Below are 14,154 nucleotides of genomic sequence, written 5' to 3'. Positions count from 1 at the left end.
TTAAAACTGTACATAAAATTCTATTTTTATAAAGCCAAGATATTTTCTATGTAAATAAATGTATATAACAACGGTTTACATAAAAACATATATAAAGGGCTGTTTATGTAAAACACCCTAACAATAAAATATAAATATACCCTATAAAATACCCTAAAAACCCACGCTTTGCTGAACTGATCTTACAAGCAGACAAGGTGTTATGACCGTGAAACTTCCCAGTGTCCTTTGCTATTCACTCACCCACGGACATTAAGCCTGGTCAGGCATCTAGGGGAGGCTGGGGCCGTCTGCCTGAATCTCCCTGAGTTTTTCTAATCCCCACCCAAAGGGATTCCTACAAATGCTGTGGCAGCTCTGTGTTCATTTCAGACCCAGCAGCAGAGGCCCAGCTCTCCCTCGCCTGCTGCATCTCAGCAGCTCTGGGCTTCTCTGCTTCCTTGGATTCGCACCTATTTCTTCCACCTTTCTGGAGGAATTCTAGCCCAAACATCACCAGTTCTGCACATGTATGGATACGTATCCAGGAGATGAGCCAAGCAGAAAGGGCAGAAAATAATTTTTATTTACTGAACCAGAAAATGAGATAAAATTATTTTGTAGACTAGGGGTTAATGTGTTCACTGGAGAGGTTTTAACTCCTGTGTTTCTGTTTTATGTAAAATGAGTCAATTAAAATACAGTAATCTTCTGTATAGTAAAGATCAGAACCCTATTCGGTAGTATACAGAATGGTTTCTCATGTGCTTTCTGACCTAATAACCCTTACGTATACACATATTTGAATTTACTGAAGATCAGGTGTTCAAAAAAGACCAAAAATCTTTTTTTTTTTTTTCCTTGAGATCAGTGGGACTACATTATCTCCCACCAATCTGACTGTCCCTTTATTGATCTGAATATCTCAGGCTGTGGGCGACTAACTCCCGTTTTAGATGGGCACCATTTGGGGTCCTCAGTACTTATGTTCCTTTCTAAACTACTAACTGAGCATGGGTTTACATTTCACTGATTCTGAAAGTACTAAGAATACCTCTCAGCCCATAAAATGAGTTGCCAAAGCTGGTTCAATGGCCATGTCTTAGTTTACCAATTAAGCAGCATTATTTCCTTCTTCCACATCTTCAAAAATACTATTTTAATACTTCCAACATTGATAAGCAAAAAAATCATCCATTTGCCCACCCTGATTCCAAAAAAAAGCCTACAGCCTTTCTTGTTTATGCTCAATGCAGTACTGGAAAAACAAACTTTGTATTGGACTTCAGATAATTTATTTACATTGCCCTATCGCTATGAAATCTAATTCATAATGTCTGTGAGCTATTTTGCTATCACTTACATTGAAAATCTGAATTATAAACAAGGGACAAGTTCTTCAACTTAGATTAAGCAAGTGTCACAGCTTTCAATCCCATTTATTACATATGCCTCAACTTGCACTACTCTTACATTTTAAGCATATTGCTCCTTTCTGGGACAAGCATCTTCTTTCTCTAATGTATAATTAATTTATCTTTTCTGAGTTTCAGTGCCTCTTGCCTCCCAGTTTTGTATTTTAGATAAAAAGCTCCCTGGGGTGCCACACTCTGAGTTGTACCAAGCTAAACAGACTGTCAGCAATCATACTAACAAAGAACTAAACAAAATCCTTTTTAAAACGCCTAATTTATTGATGATTTTATCAATAAGTGTTGTCTCTCAACAAGAGGAAAAGTTACATTTTATAGGGCTTTTAAAAAGTTTAAACGGCTTTTGTGGTTTACAAATCAACTCTTGTATATATACACACTCTCTCCGGATCCCAATGTTAAACCATGAACAGAAGGAAAATCCTTTACATCTTAGAAGTTCTGTCTCACAGTATTTACTAATTCATTATGGTGCGGGGTATGTGGAATTTTGAGCCTTAGACTTGCCTTTCAGATATCAAGTTTTCTCGCTCTGTTCAGTAAGGCAGGAAACCTGAGGCCAATGTCCAAGTATCACATATTTATGAATACAGTGGCAGAACTATCACACATGCCTGCAGTCACTAGCCACAGAGAATTACTTAGAGCATCAGGGAAGCCAAGTGGCAGTGGATAAATGGGGACAGATCCTCAGCTGGTGCAGGCTGTCATAACATCCATTTATTTTCTTGACCTGTAGGCAGAAGTATAACGTGCTTTGGGGATCCCTGATTGAGGCAATTTCTCACTCTTTACTTTCTTCACTTTGCTTCTTCATTATCTCATGCAAGCTATAGCTTCCATTGTCATCATTGTTTGAATTCAGATGTTGGCTCATAGTTGCTACATGCATTAGCTTATTCTTATTTTTACAAGAAGGCAAAATCACAACAGGAATGAAGTGGAGTCACTTTCTTAATCATAATGCAGCAAACACATTCAGCACACTGCAAAGCAGCACAAGAGGCAAGAGTAAAACTATGAATCTTTCTAGCACACTCCCTATCTCATCCTCCCAGGGCTCCTTTTCCACTGCACCCATTTCAAATGGCAGTCAGCCTCAACTGGAGCTTCAGGCTTTATGCTCAAACTGTATATATGGTCACAAGGGAGGGGGGAAGGGGAACAAAACCCACCATTCTAGAAGCTTTGAAGAGTGTCTCCAAAAGCTTTTGTAAAAAAGATAAATGCTTTAATTAATTAAAATGAAAGTGTTTTATCAACCTTAACTAGAGCGTCACAGTTAGTAAGTGCTACTCAACAAGGGAGCGACTAACTCTGCTCCTGGCTGCTTGTGAAAGGCTTGCAAGGACTGGCAGAGGCAGCACAAAAAAAAAAAAAAAAATCTCAAAACAGTACATGTTTAGGAGAGAGTCCCCAGTAAACCAGCCAAGAATGCCAGTTCAGTTCATTACCCCACCTAAAAAAGGAAAAAAAGAGAAAAAAACAAAAAAGAAAACTGGGAAGTTTTTTTTACTTGAGATGGACAGAATTCACATAATCAAGAGGTTTGTAGCCACATTTGAGTTGCTGACACAAAATGAAAAAGCTAGAGTTGACATTTGAAACCTTTCCTTTCCCAGAATAAGTATTTGCAAATGCAAAATAAGTGCCTGACATTTCCTGAATTCTTCTGAATACAACATGACATAATGCAAATGTATGTATATAGGTTGAATTTCACTTACGTTAGGGCACCAGACCCAGGCTTCTGGATCATTTACATTCCACTTAAGCTCTTGTTCTCTCCAGATGAATTAGTTTATTACCAAATCATGCATATTTTAAAATGAGAGACTACTATATTCAAGAGTAAAAAAACCAACCCCAACATTTGTCTTTAGTGTACTTTCTGAACTCTAGATAGGGACTTAACATACTATGACATAAGCGACAGCTCCTGTAGTTCTGGATAAATACAGCAACTAAGGTAGAAGTATACATCTTTGTTACTGTTGTACAAGTAAACCCTGCTGCAAAATGGAAAACAAACAAACAAACAATAGCATTCTACCAAAGCTATATAGTGCTCCATGACCAGTGTGACTAGCCCAACTTACACTCTCAGGGGTGGCATCTGCTCCAGATTTACCGACTGTATTAGAAGTTTTTTTTCCTTCTGGAGCCTCTGTAGTACAGAGCTGGAAAGTCTGTGAGCATGCACACACACACATATATATTAAAAATAGTTTTTGTATTGTCTAGCATTACAAACTGTGTGACTATAGATCAGTATCTATTTTGGAGACAATAAGTTTTTATATTAACACCCTAAACATTATTTGAAACAGCCACGTGAGATCTAAATGTATTGCCTGAAACTGATAAAGATGGTCAAGATTCTGAAGTAAGGATTATATTGCAAAAGCAAATTTAAAAGTCAAATGAAACCTACACTGTCTAAACTAAACAGTACAATTAGCAGACCAAGATTATAGTGGAATAAAACAACTCATGAATTAAAAAACAATATAGAATGAGATAAACACTAAATGATGAAGGGGAGCATACTTTCCCAGCATTTCCATTTAGCCGTTCTCTATCAAAAAGACTATTACACTTTGACTGATATAATTATTATATCAGGAGCATATAATCTATGTAGATTTTAAATGGTAGAATAACAAAATTGAATAAAATAGCTGTCTTTTTGAGTAGTTTTTTTAACTCTTTGTTGTTGAAAAGCAGAGCGTTGCAAAAGAAATGGAAAGTTAAATTTTCCATTAAGCAGTGTTTTAGAACATTGTCTTCACAAATGACACTACTGTTTATCCCACTGTATGTAAAATGGCTTTAAAGAGTGTTTCGATATGGATGTGGAGAGGTGTTTCTCAGCCATTAAAGCTGAAAGGGTAATAATTGTTGACACTGCATACAAACAAGGAAAATTTAGGCAAATTCTTCCATTTTAGTACATAACATTTTACTCGGTCTGAGACTTTTCCCTAGGCTGGTTTTTTATAAAGCTTGATTTGTCATTTCAAATGTAAAAAGAAGGTGAATGCCCAGAGTTGGCAAAATTCAACGATTATGCATCTGATCTGAAAACAGATAACTAAAATAAAAATAAAAACATTTAAAATTTTCATAGTATTTTTTCTATGTTTATATGACTAAGTCGCAGCTAACTGAGCACTCTCTGTCCTACAGTGTTTACTTCTAGGTGAGAAAGCATGAAAAAAATCCTATCAATACTTACTCAGATTACCAGCAGCAATGTATCCACTAACGAACATAGTGACCTCAGCTCTAAAGACCATTGTGCTGCATGGTTAAGACGATTTCAAGAATTCAGAAATACCAGTTTGACATACCCTTTGACAAAACAACTGTACAGGATATCTTTAAAGGTATATTCTCCAATATACCATGTAGCTGTTTTATACAGCCTTGGGTCAATCAATCCCTATAAGTCCTTAGTATCATTTCCTGCTATTCTGAACATTTCAGATAGAAATTCAGTGAACATGTTTCACACCAGAAATTAAACATTAATTTAAGCAATTCAGCTGTTTTACAAACTGCTTGTGAATAGAACAGCCTCAATGGAAAGATGAGTGACAGCTTTCATGCAAGGTACCTTGTCCCAGTCCTCAGCAGCCACACCAGTAGCCTTTACTCAGTGTGCTTCGGTCATAGCACAAATTTGGCTTGACCAGCGTTCCTCATCACTTCCAATGGCTACGCACAGACCTGCTCCCAGTACCAGCTCTACGTGATAGACTTCAGACATTAATGTGAAAGATGAAGTGTGATGATGTTTTCCCCCATGCTGTGAGCCCAGGGAACTTAGAGTTGGTCATCTCATTAGTTAGTCTAATGCCTCAGGAGCATTTAATGGTTTACTTTGGGTTAATAACATTAACAATAATGTAATGCATCTGCAATGGCCTGGGCTTCTTTCCAAAGTTCTGCTGTTTAAGTTCAAGGAAAATAAAGGAACAGACACCTAAAGTGATTCAGAAAACAAACACTTTACTGCTCTAAAAATCATTGACATAATTCACTGGAGGGCACTGCTATTTCTGAGCCAAGAATTAACTAGCCTCATCTGTAGGAAATTGTCAAAATACATCTGAACGCAGTTTCTTTTCCTCAAACAGATCTTTTGTAAAATCAGTTCTCATTTTTCCTGGCTGGCAAAGCTCATTAGTAGTCTAAGAAAGATGCCAACAAAATGGCCTAATTCCTGACTATTTTTTTTTTTTTTTGAAAGCTGTATTCATCTCCATAGTGTTCATAAAAGTAGCAATTAGGACATTTGCTATGTACAGAAATGGTACTTCTTGTAATGCAGTGGTGTTTTTGTCTTTTTGTGTTAAATGAAAATACATTTTTAATAACATTCCAGGGGTTTTTTATTAATACAGTTTCAGAACTGTGTTCAGAGCATTTGAAAAACAAAAATAGAGGAGAAAACAAAAAAAAAGTTCTAAAGCAAGGGAGACTTTCACAGGAGAGACATCAGTACAGAAAAGCAGCAAAATAGTGCTGATCAGCTGATGTCCTGACTGGCTGGCTCACATGGCTGCCAAGGGTCCGTGGGTTTCACTACCTGCCTGCGGGCCACGTGTTGAACATATTTAGTAGGGTAACTCTTGTGAAGTCCAAGAAAACAGTTCTAGAGAAAGCACAGAAATCACATTTCTCACGCACCCAGTATCAGAGGCAGGAAGCGACTGTGGGTTTGGATCCCGAAAGCCTGCACATGGGTACATATATACACAAGAACATAAAATAGCCTCACCTGACATTTTTCAGAATCAGGCTTTAAAATGGAAATCACATACAGCCCATGGCCCGAATATGAGAGAGTCCTGAACTGACTTCCAGCAACATGCTGCGAGTCCGATCTGCTCCGTTAGCTGTAGGCAGTGTGCCCTTAGGGCAAGGTGAGCCTGCACAGTGGGTTTGGCAGAGTCAGTAGCTGCTATTTTTCCAATTCAACATGGGATTCAATGTAATTAATACAACTACTATGTCTGTGAACATAAACACACAACCTGCATTTCCCATCTAGCTAGATTTGGTAATCTTTGGTATAACAAGCCTGTGTATCATAATGTATACTAATGAACAATATAGCAAATGCCTCTTATTCTAGACTGAGAACCTACTATAATGATCTTTCCATAAATCTGAAACAAGTCCCAGTTCTTACATTGTCACCACACAGAAGTTCGCATTATTTTGGTTGCTGCCAACCGTCATGCTTTTATTCCAATTCTATTTGCATGCACTCATACTATGACAAATTATAATTTCTAAAAATTTCACAGAACTTAACTGGTGCTCATTTTAGTCAACTTCGAGTCATATTTTTAAGCAAGAGGCCTGATTCCTCACTACAGGTATATTCACATAGCACAATGACATTCATAATCTACTGTGTGTGCCAGAAGCATTATAGAGACATAAATCACTGCTGCTCAGAACTCCTGAGCTGGACGGCCATGCTGTCGTGGTTGTAAGCTGTCTGATATTACATTATGCTCTACAGACTTTGAAGTGACCAAACTATTTTAGCCCCTCCCTACAATGTCAGGATAAGATTAACAGAATAGATAATCAGATACCAGCAATCTAAAGATCCATTTCTTTGTTCTAGTTGCTATCTGCATAAGTGCATGATGTAAATGTAAATGAAAGCCATCATCTATTTTTAAATTTTAGTGTTATACTTCACACAGCTGCACAGCTGTAGGGAAGCAATTGGTAAAATTTTATGCAGTGACGTTATCCACAATTTTACAACCTTTTTGATACTTAAGATCACATCTAGAGACTATAACTTGTGAATCTCTTATAGAGTACTACAGTTTCTTCTTCAGCTTCATCTATTTACATTCACACATTATCTTCATGCGTTGCAACCCTTCTTTACTTGGAAAGCATTTATACAGTTATTGTATTAATTTGATTGCACACTCTACAACCAAGTAGTTCTCCATATGTCCGCCAAAAATGGTCCATAGACCTTGACCACAGGACTAATGTTTTGCAGAATCATTTCCAAAAAAATCTCACCAGTTTTACAAAATTACAAGTTCAAAAGTCAAACTATGCCCCCCTTTTCTCACATGATTCTACAGGTTTAAAATAATACTCTGTGTTTTATTTCAGTATGCTGTGTTTATAAGATAGAAAGCATTAGCCACATGACAAACAGCTGTCATAACCATTTAGGAAGCATCATTTACCTGATAATTTATTTTAATCCTTCCCAGCGTGAAATTAAACTGATTTGTTCTTTCTGCTGAGACACAATTGATTATTCTTGCCTTAAACCTAAAGTGTTTTCATTTATTAACAAAATCAGCTTGAGATGAACTTTGAAGATCTATATTCATGCCACAAGCCTCAATAGGGTTCATGTCAATCAAAATATTGTACTATAAAAAGCAGATGTTTTTGACAGCACCAGTCCACAGCAACAGCAATATGTAGTAGCAATATAGCAATCTAGAAGCAAAAGCAGATTTTAATTGTCAGTCTGTTAGGAATACACATCACACTTAACTGCCACATGGACAAGAATAACGGCCTGAGCAACCATTATTCATCCTGAAGGGTTTTTTAATTTCAATTTTAATGATTTATTAGAGATGGTGAAACAATCTTTTTGGATTTTGCTCATGTTTCTAGTCTTCACAGTTAATAATTCTGTACTGAATGCAATATGCTGATGATGGATAGCCAAAAGGTTCAGATTTATTCATGCAAAAATATTCAAGACTCCTGTTGCAAATGCTGTTCAATGGCCATCTTTGAAAATTGGGTTATAAATCACTTACTTAAAAAAACCTTCCGGGTATGTGCAGTTTTTTGAGATATAAACTGAGGCCTAAAGACTCTCTTAGTTACAATGAGATGGCCAGTAGAAGGCTGAGGCAATTGCACAGAGAACGTGAGTTCTGCCAGTAAAACCTTTGACAGGCAAAGAGGCCAATATTGTTATTAATTATTTTACACAGCAGCACTCCTAGGGCTCTAAACAAAATCATAGCTCTAAGCTAGATTTTATACAAACATAATGAAGGACATGTACTTGCAAGCTGAATACACAAAACAGGTGAGCAACGGGGTGGAGAAAGTATTATTATCCCCATTGTCTAGTATGAGGCCTCAAACAGAAAGAGATGCCAGACTTTTCACTTCTTGAATTGCCTTTGGTTCCCCACTGGTTTGGAAAGGGAGCAGAGGAGCCATGGCTAAATCTGACAGCAAAGCAGACTAGGTGGGACTGCAAGAAAGATTCAGCTTGCATGAACCAAGCTCCATCTGCAAATACAGAAAGCCTGTATAGACCCAGAAGCAGAATTTCAGTAATCAGAATTCAGATTTCAGAGAAATATCTCTATTTACAGATTTCCTGTCACCTAAAGTGAGGGAGGGCTGTGAATCACACTTGTAAGTATAGACACCCAAAGTTCTGCTCTATATGCCTAGGTCCTCATGAAAACACTAGTCTATACATATTTCTCTGGCTTCACCATAGAAAGCAAAGATTTTTATCCAACTGTGTTGACTTTGTGGTGATTTGAAGTGAAGAAATTAAGAGTTTGCAATGCCTGAATAGTGATTTACTACTCAGTATTCCTATGGATTGGGTTTGTATTTCTTACTACTAGTTCCCCTGACAATTTGGGATTTATCTTTCCATCCATTTTCATTTCAAACCACATAAGAAAAGATGTTATTGACCGCTTTGTATTCAGAGACAAATTCCTCCTCTTAACTACCAAATGCATTCTGACTGTGGCTAAAAAAAAAAAAAAAAAAAAAAAGATGCACTTGATAGCACACAGGGATTTAAATACTGTCAACTGTAAAGGGCACTTCTGCAGACTAATGCACAGTTCCTAGCGATGCTTAGGCCTAATTGCTTGTATCTGGCTGAAGTCACAAGCTTCACTTCCAGATTTTGAATATAGCAATTTTGAACAATCTCTGAATTCAGGTTTTGATACAGCCATTACTTAAAAACAAAAAACCACACACACCTCAAACCCCCACCCCACCCCACCCCCCCCCCCACCAAAAGAAATACCCAGAGGAAAAAGAACAAGGCAGAGCAGCTTTCAGGATTTTGAATTCCTCCATGTCTAAGGCATTTGAATCCAAGACATTACTAAAGCCTACCTAAATACACGGAGCAGATAAACTCCACTGCAATATAGAGCTGATTAACACATCATTGCATTTGTTTTTATAGTAGAGAAGTCATCCTAAGTGTTTAATGTATAAAAAAATGCAAAAATAGAAAGGCAGAAATAAAAGCATACAATGTTTAGAAGAGCCAAGAAGAAATGTACAAGGAATAGAAAGCAACCAGGAAAGTGGGACAGAAGGATGGAAAAGGGAGACTTCAAGAAGTAAAACAAAGTACCAGGAGAAAAGAGACAAAATTGACAGCAAGAAAGGAGAAAAAACACTAAGGAAATATTTTTCTGACCATCTATTACATCTTCTCAGGGAAATGGAAAACAAGGAAGGTTAAAGGGGGAAAGGTGCTTATACAAATATTACCAAGAGTATTTCTTAAAGGTCTTCCTAATAATTTATATGAATTTTAAGTTTGCAAATTCTAGTGGCAATAATATTAGATATAGCAGGTCTTTTGAGAAAGTTAAGGATATAAACTTGAAGTGCGTATCTGTACTTAATTTCAGTTGTCTTGACTGTCTCATATAATTTGTTATGCTTTGTTTTTTCAACATTTGCAGTCTAAAAATAGCATTCTGGTTCATGTCAAGTGTATCAGAGTTAATTATAGCAGACCATGATTGTCAATGCTACGTGCCTGATGGTAGGCTCCCAAGCCTATGTTTGCATATTAAATAATGATAGCCTCAGTTTCAGAATTGACTGAACTGAGTCTGCTTAGTACAAACTTAATAAAATTATTAATGTTCAAATTATTACAAAAATATATTGCTATTTTAATGCATTAAAAAAACTCTCCCATAGAATGCAAAGAATGATCTGGTCCTTTTCCCAAAGGACTTCAAATCAATAGGTAAGATTGCATTACCCACACTAATTTCCAGGAGTGAGATACCATTCCATGAGAAAAACAGCAATGGCATCTGGTCCTGTGTTTTAAATGATAGTAGATACCAGACCAAAGGAAAACATCAGCTGTGGCTCTGTGGCATAGAAGCCTTCTTTTCTTTTTCATGTGTGAAAATCTTAAATCAGAAGTGCGATTTCATTAGATATTTATTGCCAATTCTTTCTGGCTTTAAATATAGTACTCCTGTTAAGATTTCATGTATCTTCATATGTGCCATTTTATAATAATATATTGTCTACAGAAAAAACAAGGCAAAACAGCTAGCTATCTCTTAAACTATAAGGATTAGAAATTATACATGCAGAAAAGCTTAAGTATACCACAAATGCTGCAAGAACTCAAAATCCAGATTTTTTTTTTTCTATGCCAGGGGATTCCTGTTGTCAATTATTACTTAGTAGTTATATCACCATTAGTGAAACAATATCACAGCCAAAAACTCCAGTTCCTATTGGCTCCGTTCATTGCCTACCCTTTTCCCATTTGCTATTACAGTCCTTTTAGTGACTGTAGTGACTTTTAGTCACAGTCCTGGGTGAAATGTTTTCTGTTGTCTTAGCTCATTTTGTAATAAATGCATCACAACTCCAACACACACAATCAGTCAGAACTGGCAGTTTCTCAACTCCAGTAAGTTCAGAACTGCATGAAGGCAAAATTACTTTTGTCCCAGAAGACTGATTCTTTGAGGTCAAGTCAACCTCATTAAGAAAAAGAGTGTGGGGAAGTTTGTGCTGTAGTCTTTCAGCTGCATCTACCATGCATAAATGCTTTGAATATTTTTATTTACAAAACTGTGCAAAGCCTTAACTATTGTACTGCTGGTGTATTGGCCAAGGAGTGCTGTTGGTGAACATATCTAGCAAACAAGCATAGTTTGAAAAACATATAACCGCCTTTAGGAGAACAGGAGCCTCTCTGTGATTCTGATCTGTTTTGTGAGTTTGGGCCCATGGCAGTTCCATTTCTGCCACAGTTTCAGCCTCCACATCCTGCGGCAGTCCCGCTGCACACCCTGCGGTGCTGGGCTGTCGTACACCGCTTGGTCGTGCAATGACATGACAACAGGTAAGGCCCTGGACCCCACTGCCCTGTACATGACAACAGCAAATCCAGTATCAGTCAGGTGGTTAAATCTATGTACTGTTTCAATTTTAATGAAATGGAAAATACTTAACTTGCTGTACTCCAAACTAATGACTAGGTTAGTGCCATCGGAAGTTTTTTCTAGCAATTTAAAGAACAGGACAAAACAAGGGAAAGAAACAGCTATTCATTCTGTCTCCTTGTTGAGTCAGCATCAGGATCCTTATTTTTAATAAGAAGATAGAAATATTTATGCCTGAAGGACTAAGACCTGTTGAAGTTCAAGAGCTATGATAGAAACAAATGTCTTTTTTTTTTCCCCTCTTCCATTCAGTATTTACATATAAAAAGCATCTACTTTGCATATAGTTTCTGTCATTGTCTCTGAATAAGAGCAAATGCATAATACTTACAGGAGAGAATGCTGATGGATGTAATTGTTAATATAAAATATTATCTTAAAATCTATTTTGATGTGTTATTACCAAAAGGAAAAGTACACTCAAGAAGGATGACTGTCAGAAAAACAGTAAAGTGGCCTTATATTAATACCTAGTGAAAGAGTACATTTTATTTGCGTCCATAAATTCTGCACTAGCTTGGTAGACCTGATATTATGTGGGACTTTGTAAGGCATGTGATGGCTGTTGGTCACTCCAGCCATGGGCTTCAGATTCCAGTGATAAGAACGTTTGTTATTCATCATCCCTCACTGCTCTACTTCCTTCCTTGCTGTGAACATCAGCACAAGCCTCCGTCATTCAACTCATTTCTCAGTTGCATTTCTCCTCAGTTTTGAGTACTAGCCATGTTCAAAATATGTCAATTCTCCCACCACATCACTTTGAACAGCCCATTTTACTTTTTTCCTGTCCATATTAGTAAAACGCCACCCAGGTTCTCCTCATCTTGCACATCACCCACTGCAAACTCCTCTCCCTTCTGGTTTGCTTCCCCATACCTTGTGCACCAATTAAAGCCCTTTTCAAATGCTACAGAAAATCCATAATGCAGCACAGTCAAGAAACACCAGAGTCCTGCAGTCCTGCCCTCCATACCACCTCTCTCCCTCCAGTTCCTCCTCAACACCTCTCTTCTGCAAGTAATTGAGGATTTCATAGCACTGGTTAATGACTTGGTTGTCTCTCCCCAGATGTGGATCACAGCCAAGGTAAAGATCTAATCTCAGGTGTTGTGAGTGGCAGTTAAAAGGAATTTCAAGTTTCCCTAAAACTTAAGAACTCCCTTGATTAAAGAAGCGATCTTAATGTTTTGCCAGCTCTTCTTTGCATTTCTCACCTAGTAGGAAATGAGTGGCACAAGAGAAACATTTCTACCCTCAAGGCTCTTTAATATACAGACCATTATCATCTGTCTTTGTTTTGTTTGTTGGGTTTTGTTTGTGTTGTTTTGTTTTGTTTGTTTGTTTTTAACAGAGTTGGCGTGGATCCAGATGAAGATCTGAAAGCAGCAGCTGAAAGCCAGGTATGTCAGGATTTTGGACTCACATACAGAATTAAAAATTGTTCTGTTGTTGGCAGATCACGTTTGTCAAAATATTGTTGTAGCTGAAAATGTTTAAAACAGGCACATTGAAAATAAAAAGTAGCTGCAAAGTATCTTTATTGTAAAAGGTACAAAGAAAGGATATATATTTTTCAATGTGCATGCACTCATGACAATTTTTTAACTAAAATGTTAGAGTTTTGAAGAAAATTATAAATAAATGTGAAGATATCATTACAGGTCTAATAAACAAAATAATAGAAGTATCACCTTGATAAATCCAAATATTTATGACCTTCCAAATGCTTCATTTATGCAAATAAGACATCTCAGAACAGTGTTTAATTCACTGCAATAAAAAAGGAGAATGTGTAATGTTTAATTCTAGTAGGTCAGGGTTTTAAATATATTTAAGTACATTGCAAACATGAAAAATAGCCTCCTTTGGTTTAAAGTTAACAAGCTGCAGCTGTTCATCTGTCACCCTCCCTTTTTTGTCATGCATGTATGGCATTGCTTCAATTGCAGCATTGCCTGCAGCAACACTAAGAAATCTGCAGAAAGTCGGTACAGAGACATAACGCCTGCTTCAGCACAGTGAGTGGAGCAGCAATACGACCAGGGAGGAGCGATGCCACAGTTGACAAGTTGCCAAAGCAAAGAGAAGTGCTGAATACTGTGCTCCTGTTTCCAGGCAGCATCAGCCCAGGCACTGTCAGACTGCACAACTGGGACTGAACTAGAAATCACCCAACAGTGATATAAATGTAGAAAAGTTAGGGAAAGACATGAATAAGATACTCCATTCACTTGAAAACACATTAAAGATATCATTAGGCAGAATTTTAATACATCTTACATACTGAGTATTCTTAACATTTACATATTTGCACATATCTGAAGGCATTTAGGATCTCAGCTTTCATTGAAACTGAATGGTATTCAGATGCCTAACTGTCCTAATGTTTCTTTGAAAAAAAGGAAAAATAATATTATTCATATCTTAGTTTTACAACTCAGTCACTATTTAGAGGG

At 37.1% G+C, this 14,154-nt stretch overlaps 1 protein-coding gene across 1 annotated transcript in view; it reads left to right on the top strand.

Moving 5' to 3' along the window:
- Positions 1 to 14,154, top strand: part of SLC9A9 (solute carrier family 9 member A9) — a 197,091-nt gene that overhangs the window by 127,130 nt on the left and 55,807 nt on the right. Inside the window, exon 13 of the mRNA XM_065640255.1 lies at positions 13,050 to 13,098. Coding sequence (XP_065496327.1) covers positions 13,050 to 13,098 — 49 coding nt within the window. The remainder of the gene's footprint in view (positions 1 to 13,049; positions 13,099 to 14,154) is intronic.

This window comes from Caloenas nicobarica, chromosome 8, assembly GCF_036013445.1.
Source record: "Caloenas nicobarica isolate bCalNic1 chromosome 8, bCalNic1.hap1, whole genome shotgun sequence".
Classification (NCBI taxonomy): domain Eukaryota; kingdom Metazoa; phylum Chordata; class Aves; order Columbiformes; family Columbidae; genus Caloenas; species Caloenas nicobarica.
The sequence above is the reverse complement of the archived record's forward strand: the minus strand, read 5'-3'. Positions and strand labels throughout refer to the sequence as shown.